Raw genomic sequence first — 8,480 nt, forward strand, 5'->3', positions numbered from 1 at the left:
TCTAGGTCTTTGTTAAACATTTCTTGCATCTTCTCGATCTTTGCCTCCACTCTTTTTCCGAGGTCCTGGATCATCTTCACTATCATTATTCTGAATTCTTTTTCTGGAAGGTTGCCTATCTCCACTTCATTTAGTTGTTTTTCTGGGGTTTTATCTTGTTCCTTCATCTGGTACATAGTACTCTGCCTTTTCATTTTCTGTGAATGTGGTTTTCATTCCACAGGCTGAAGGATTGTAGTTCTTCTTGTTTCTGCTGTCTGCCCTCTGGTGGATGAGGCTATCTAAGAGGCTTGTGCAAGTTTCCTGATAGGAGGGACTGGTGGTGGGTAGAGCTGGGTGTTGCTCTGGTAGGCAGAGCTCAGTAAAACTTTAATCCACTTGTCTGCTGATGGTTGGTGCTGAGTTCCCTCCCTGTTGGTTGTTTGGCCTGAGGTGACCCAGCACTGGAGCCTACAGGCTCTTTGGTGGGGCAATGGTGGACTCCAGGGTGTACTTCCCAGAACTTCTGCTGCCAGTGTCCTTGTCCTCACAGTGAACCACAGCTGCCCCACCACCTCTGCTGGACACCTTCCAACACTAGCAGGTAGGTCTGTTTCAGTCTCCTGTGGGGTCACTGCTCCTTCCCGCGGGTCCTGGTATGCACACTACTTTGTGTGTGCCCTCCAAGAGTGAGGTCTCTTTTTCCCCCAGTCCTGTCAAAGTCCTGCAATCAAATCCCACGAGCCTTCAAAGTCTGATTCTCTGGGAATTCCTCCTCCCATTGCCAGACCCCCAGGTTGGGAAGCCTGACATGGGGTCAGAACCTTTACTCCAGTGGATGGACTTCTGTGGTATAATTGTTCTCCAGTTTGTGAGTCACCCACCCAGCGGTTATGGGATTTGATTTTATTGTGATTGCACCCCTCCCACCGTCTCACTGTGGCTTCTCCTTTGTCTTTGGATGTGGGGTATCTTTTTGATGAGTTCCAGTGTCTTCCTGTTGATGATTGTTCAGCAATTAGTTGTGAATCCAGTGCTCTCACAAGAGGGAGTGAGTGCATGTCCTTCTACTCTGCCATCTTGAACCAATTCCTACCAGATTACTTTTCAAGAGATCTTTAAAAATTTCTTACACCATCCTCCCTCATTTATGATTATGGTGTTCTACTTCCAGGAGAAGAGAGTTAAATTTCTTTGTGTCCCTTTTTCTTTTAACCCCCAGGTGGTCTTGCTACAAATAATTGAGGGTATCCCTTACCTCACCCCTGAACTATGAGAGGTTTTATTTTTACTTAATTATAAGGTAACTTATTCTTTTCCTAGAATAATTTTGAGTGAAAGGCTTCATCTCTTGTATTTGAGCACACCTATCGCCTGTATATAAACTCAGCAGTTGGGGCTGCAGGCGGATGTCTGTTCTTGCTTAATTACACATTTGTATACAAATACTTGACTACTTCATCATAAGAAAAGAGAGCTCCTCACACCCTACACAGGACACAGGGAAGAAGTTCAGGGTAAGTCAGAGTTTCTCAGCTCTGGCTGCTTGTTGCAGTCACCTGGAGAGCTTTGAAAAATACTGATGCCCAGTGCATCCTCCAGGGATACTGATTGATTGGTCTGGGACATCAAGACCTTTCAACGCTCTCCAGGTAATCCCATGCAGCAGATCCCAACCTGAAGCCACTCCCTCCGAGACGCCCTCCAGGTGGAAATCACGTTGCTATGACACTTGTCCCATGTTCCAGGTCTCCAGTTGGTGGGAACCTACTCATGTGACATCATTCTTCCACTGCAGCACCCCTCAAATTTCCAAATGCTCCAGTACCAACTCCTGAGGTCTGGGGTGGAACCCAGCAATGTGCGTTTATCATACACAAAGGATTCTCAAGGCTGTGAGCAGCCCTTGATGGATTTATCCAGAAGATGGATATGAAGCCAGGCACACAGCCTTGCCTGTCCTGGAGAGCCCATTCTGGTTTGAACACGCCAGGACTCTCAAGGGGGGTGGGGGCGTTGGCAGCGGAGGCGATGGGGCACTTATGGTTTTCCTACCTCTTTTGTGATTTGAAAAGACTGGGCCCCATCAGAGCACCATGCCCTCTGAGCTCTTTATCCTTCTAAAGTGAAAAAAAATGTGATCCTGCTTGTTAGACTAGAAAGCAGAGGAATTCACCTGAGACGCAAAAGCCCCTTTGGGAGCGCAGTTGATGGCCACTTCTTATGGATGAAGGGATCCACGCTGAGCCTGTGCAGGGTAACCCCTCACAGACCCCCAGGGAAGGCCCTTCCTCCAGCACAGGCCATGGTCAGACCCAAGGGGAGGAGAGAGGGAGGCACATGATCCAGATGGCACCTGGCATCCTCACCACATGTGGCATTCAGAGGAAAGGTCCTGCTCCCCTTTCTCTACCCTGAGATGCCAGTGTTAACTCCAGCTGGGCTACTACACCTGTGGTCTTTGCTTTATTAAAGTTTTGCAGAGTGCTCTCAGAACCCCATAAATCATGGGTTGTGAGCATGTGTGCTGGGGGACCCCAGGTGGAGAGAGTACACATGTGGACCAGGCTCTCTGGCTGGGAGGAGACCAACTTAATGGAGAGACGGTTCCAACGGCTCCCTGGAAAACAAGCAAGGGCCAAGGGGCTAGCAAGCAGGATGGGGGAGTGGTGCTGGATACCTGGCAGGTTCCCTGTCACACACTTTAAAGGAGCCCGAAGAGGAATGGGAAGAAGAGCAGGAGACAGAACACATAGTAAAGTCTTAAAAGGCCACTCACTGGGAATGCAGGATGGTCTGCTGAACTAAATACATTGGTTTGGTTTTAGCACACCCACATCTGCAAATGCTGGAAATGCCAACTAGGGATTGGGTGTCTAAATTAAAACTGTTAGCCCCAATATTAGTCCATGAGTCCGTTATGCAAGAAAGGTTGCACTTCTTCATTTTCTGTAACTTTACTTAATTCTGACCCCCAACCCTCCAGGCTTGTGGAAATTCAGCCCCATCATTATTGGGCTCCTCTCCACACCCAGGGCTGGGCAAAGGCCCAGGAGCCTCATGTGGCACACAGTGCCAGGGAGATCCCTGTGGCCATCAGGTTCAGTCCCTCCTGGGTGCCAGCAAGCCACCCTGCTCACTGGAGAATTTCAAAACCCAGATGGTTCTCTGCTTGGAACAGGCATGAGAGGGTGGGAGGTGAAATGCAACCAGCATAAACTAATATTTCAACAATTATGTCTTAGCTCAGGCTGCTGTAACAAAATACCACAGGCTGGGTGGCTTAAACAACAAGACATTTATTTCTCACAGTTCTGGAGGCTGAGAAGTTTGAGGCCAAGGTGCTGGCATATTTGGTTCTTGATGAGGGACAACTTCCTGGCTTGCAGATGGCTGACTTGTCATGTGTCCTCATGTGGTGGAGGGAGAGAACTCTGATCTCTCTTCTTCTTATAAGGACACTAATCTCATCATGGGGGCCCCACCCTCATGACCTCATTTAAACCCAATTACCTCCCAAAGGACCTACCTTCAAATGCCATCCCACTGGGGGTTAGGGCTTCAACACGTAAATGTTGGGGAGGCACAAACATGCAGTCCCTAACATCTTGAAACAGTCTTCCATCAGGCAGCTGGTATGCAGCCAAGCCCTCTTGTCTTGCAATTATTTCTAGCACATAGGAATGACATGCAGGGGCCTGACCCAAGGGTGCTATGATGTGAGGCCATTGTCAAAGCCCCTCAGCCCGGGATGGGCCCCTAGCTCAGCTGTCCCCAGCTTAGCTCTCCCTGTCTCTGGCAGTGCTCATCGACCTGTGGGAAGGGCCTGCAGTCCCGTGTGGTGCAGTGCATGCACAAGGTCACTGGACGCCATGGCAATGAGTGCCCTACCCTCTCCAAGCCAGCAGCCTACAAACAGTGCCACCAAGAAGTCTGCAATGACAAGATCAACGTGAACACCATCACTTCCCCTCGCCTCGGTGAGTGCCTCTGCTGGCCCCCAGCTCCTGGGGCTGCTGCATCCCCTGGCCAGCAAGTCCCCACTGGCAGTGGGAGTTCTATAAGCCAAAAAGCCCCCTCCTTGGGGCTTATTTGAGTTCTGGAGAGGCTAACGTGTCAGTTTTGTAGAGGATCTGAGGTTTCAGAGATGGAATTTCATCCTTGTCATGAAAAAGATGTTTGTTTACTGTGGTCTCAAACACTTGAGCCCCTCTGCCAACAAATGAGGAACACAGGAGAATGTTCCTCAAGTGTTTTGGGATTCCTGTGCATGAAGGAGGCAAAGGGAGGTGCATCCTTCAGGAAATGAAGGATCTGGGGGTGTCATTCATGAAATCTTGGTGATGTGTGCATGGAATGTTCCTCAAGCTAATGCTTGAGAAGAAAACAGAGGTGTTGACAGGTTGGAGTCTTTAATTCAGCAGGGAGCTTTTGTGTGAGCAGCTTGGACCCGAGTGTTCCAAACCCAGCCCTTTACCAGGCCACATCCCCGGCCAGTGGTGGCACAAAAGGAAGAATAACTAGCACTGATCTGATGATTCTATTGAAAAGAATTTCTGCTTTTCCAATTAGAAACTCCTAGGGAACTTTTTCCCCACCCAGTGCCCCTTTCCCTAATGCTAGAATGCCACCAACATGGAGGGAATTTCCAAGCAGCTTCACTGGGGGGGTCTTTGAGCTTGCAGAGGTGTACACCAGGCTTTTGCATGCCCTCAGGCTGGACCATCTCTCTGCACTACCAAGAGCCTGAAGGAGATTCAGACCACCTGCCTGTGCTGTGACCTTTTGCTTTTGTGGGCCCTTTGATATCTACTGCCCTGTGCCATTCTGTTTTATCAATGCCAACAGATAACGTTCTCCGCCACAAAATAACAGTATACACCACTTAGCTCAGAAGTGGGGGGGGCAGTGCCCTCGCCTTGAGGAGGCAGCCAGACCACTGAACTCTGCCAAGTGGTCAGGTTGGACCCAGAGTGTGTCCCTTGTATAAGAAAGCCACATCCACAGTGGCCCTGGCAGGGGCATGGTTTCCCCGGTCTGTGCAAGGCTCCAGTGTACACATGGGTAAGGGCAACCCCGACTATGTCAGACCACAGGCCATCTGTGTACACATGATGACGTCCCCAGGCCACCCATAACCTCTGGGCTTTCTCTCTCCACTGTCCCCCTAGCTGCTCTGACCTACAAATGCACACGGGACCAGTGGACAGTGTATTGCAGGGTCATCCGAGAAAAGAACCTCTGCCAGGACATGCGGTGGTACCAGCGCTGCTGCCAGACATGCAGGGACTTCTATGCGAACAAGATGCGCCAGCCACTGCCGCCACCAAGTTTATGACAGGCGGCCAGTGGTCCCACGATGCTCTGACATGAGGTCTGAGTCCTGACGACATGGCTAGTTGAAAGCCCACCCACCTGAGAGCACACCAGTCCTGCGGCTGGGACCCCCAAAGCACACCACGGCTCACCCAGGAGGCTGTCCCAAGAACCCAATTGCTTAGAACCTGAGAGTGGACTTGACGTTTGCTTAGTGCTTTTATACTTAATATATTGTTAACAGCCACTGGATGGCTTTCTACGGTAAGGAAAAAATAGGCATGAGTCACAAAATAGCTGTAATTTCTAAGGTTCCACGTACCTCAAAGGGAACACCTCTGACAGAAATCGTCAAGAGAAACGTCACAGGCGCCCCTGTCTTGGCTTTCCTCTGACGTTTGAATTCCCAGTGCTTGGTGTATCGGGGGAGGGGGAGGATATCCAAAAACGGAGACGTTTTACTTTAAAGCATGCTTTATTCTGAAAGCCCGTGACACCCTGGATGGAAGGAGTCTTCTCTGGAGAGGCCGGGCTGCTGGAGCCCCCTTGACACCACAAACACCAGCACGTGGCCCCTCCACCCTGTCAAGGAACGTGCTCTCTAGATCGCGGCTTTTCCTTGGAGGTGTTGTGCCTGAGAGTCTGAGTCTGTGTGAATTAAAAAGGACGCTAGGGCTGTGTAGTTCTGCATACCACCTATGTGGGGGAGAATATTCCAGAAGGGCTTGGGTTTGGGGACGTATCTAGTTTTCAGATCTCTGTTGTCCCCCACACAGGGAAACAGAAGAGCCTCTCTTCAAGGTGCTGTGAGAGGAGGCACGTGCTAATTTTGGCCTTGGGATTGCTTCCTGGCATAGAGGTGAGCTCAGGGCAGCTTTGGGAGGGGTGGAGGGGCTCCCCCTCTGCTTCTGGGGACCTCTGTTCTAGCCAGTACTTCATAAAGCTTTGCACCTTAGAGATGGCTTCCCATTAACCTTGGCCATCTATCTGAAGTTGATTCTTCTTAGAACCTCTGAAGACTCAGGCTCAGGCCTGGCGCTTCACCCTGGCACGGGGCAGGTTTCCTCCAGGACTGCTCAGCCTAGTGCCAGGATGGGTGGAGGAGTGGCCCGTGGCCAGGATGGCCACATACCCACCCAGCCTTCCCGTGGCCCAGACCTTGCAATGTTCGTCATTGTCATGCTGTCGTTGTTGACCCGTCTTAGTGGGGCAAGAATGACACTCAGAAAATCCGGAAGAAGGTATTTGCCTCCTACAGACACCTCACCCCTCAAAACAGAACTGTGCCCTCTCTGGAGCCCAGGGAGATGAAAAGAGTGTCCTCTGTGAAAGCACAGAAGATGGTAGGACCCTGCCTGCCCGGGAGCTGGGAGGAGGGGACCCGACATGCTGGGAGGTCTGGTCTGCTGACCAACTCGGTGGGCCTTTGATGGGTGCTTATATTCAAGGACTTTATCATGAGAAACCCACCCTCTCCTCCCTTATTTCAGAGGGGATCTTACTTAGGCTAATCTCCATGGGATCATCTCCAAGTGCTTCTTGATTTATTGGTGCTGTGTTTATGTATCTGTGTTTGAGTTTTTGATGTCACAACTTTAGAGTCAGCTTAAATCAGAAAGAAAAAGAAACACTCTGCTACCCAAGCCCGTCTTATGGGCTGTGTTTTGGTTTGTGATTTTTTACTGCCCCAGAGGCAGAGAAGTGGTAGGGATGACAGGGAATCTATTCAGTTCCACTTGAATCTGTGAGAAGTATTGAGAAAACTCCTTAGATGTTCTGTGGAAAGACCCCAGAGGGTACCAGGCTGGGGCAGCCCACCTGCAAGGTAACCTCCAGCGGCTGCCCAGGGCCTGTGCAGAACGCTGTCCTCCCTGCTCTGGCTTGGCCGCGAGCAGACTCCCCAGGCCCCTCAAAGTCTTGGGGAGCTAGGGCTCAGTTTTCCCCCAGCCCCAAATGGGCTGTACTTTACCACAGATGAACAGAAAGCTCTCAGCCTCGGGGGCTGAGGAGCAGAGTCGGGGCAGCAAGCTAAGGAAGCCGGGGCAGCCTTGCTTACTGTCTGCATGGGAACCATGGGCCCACCTGAGCTGGGCAAGCATATGCACATGCCCAGAGGCAAGCCCTTTGCCTGGTGCCTCTGAATCTCCCCCCTGGCCACCTTGACGGTATCAACTGGACGCCCCTGGCAAGGGCCCCACACCCTCAGAATGCAAATGACTGATTCAGTTATTGTTAAACACCCCTTTGGTTCCCCAAAGTTTGGGTCTTTCTGAGCTCTTTTAGCTCATGCTGGCACTGTCACTCTGAAATTCACCAGCCCGCCTTCTGTTCCCTTCACAAGCAATGATCAATTTCAGTGAAGCCATTATAGCACTCTTGCTCCACTTTGTACAGAAGACAATGAAACCCTGTCATTACAACAGTGATGTTTCTTTATGGTTAACAATACCCTGTACTGTCACTCAAGTACTGTACCTTTTGGTTGCACAAATGTGTTACTAACTACAGAGTCTCACAATCTTATGGTGCTATTTTCGTTGGTGCAAATGAAACCCTCTCAGTTGACCATGGCTTGATATTATCAGAACACAGGGAAAGATCCTCAATGGCAGTAATATCATTGCTTTGTTCTCTTTTCTTCATTTCAGAGTCAAATGTATATATTTTCCATTAGCTAACTTACATTACGTACTGTACCCATGGTATTTTTGTTTTACTTTTTGGTGCTGGTTTGAAAGAAAAGAAAAAAAAAAAGAACAGAAGACAAACATTGGACACCACTGTAAATGAAAAATTAAGCATTTCATTGGAAGTGAGTTGAATATGTTTAATAAAATGTTCTTCCATAACAATTTTAAGCTGTCTGTGAAGTAAAAGATAAAAACCAGTCCTTGAGGGCTGACAGGGAGGCTGTGTCCTTTCCTTCTGCAGTGGTCACACCACTTGCCTAGGACTTGGCTGCAGGAACTGTAGCCTGCCGACCACAGCTGTGGACAGTGTCAAAGGTCACTGGTAAATGCAGTGCTGGCGGGTGGCTGCATCTCCCCAAGTGAGTGCTAACAAATCATTCAGTCCTGGGTCTCATCCCTGTGTGGTTGCAAAACCCTGGGTGGGGACATGAAAGTGTGACAGCTGTACAGTGAGTCTGTGAGTCTGATACAGAGCAGCTACCTCACTGGTGGAGC

General features: G+C 50.0%; 1 protein-coding gene across 4 annotated transcripts in view; it reads left to right on the forward strand.

The window, feature by feature from the left end:
* Window positions 1-8,147, forward strand: part of ADAMTS17 (ADAM metallopeptidase with thrombospondin type 1 motif 17) — a 355,712-nt gene extending 347,565 nt beyond the window's left edge. For all 4 annotated transcript variants that reach the window (XM_033852069.2, XM_033852070.2, XM_073801336.1 and 1 more), the window contains 2 exons: window positions 3,782-3,959; window positions 5,151-8,147. In XM_033852069.2, coding sequence (XP_033707960.1) covers window positions 3,782-3,959; window positions 5,151-5,317 — 345 coding nt within the window. In that variant the 3' untranslated portion in view covers window positions 5,318-8,147. The remainder of the gene's footprint in view (window positions 1-3,781; window positions 3,960-5,150) is intronic.
* The last annotated feature ends 333 nt before the right edge of the window (window positions 8,148-8,480 follow it).

The sequence above is a fragment of the Tursiops truncatus genome, chromosome 2 (assembly GCF_011762595.2).
Source record: "Tursiops truncatus isolate mTurTru1 chromosome 2, mTurTru1.mat.Y, whole genome shotgun sequence".
Taxonomy (NCBI): Eukaryota; Metazoa; Chordata; class Mammalia; order Artiodactyla; family Delphinidae; genus Tursiops; species Tursiops truncatus.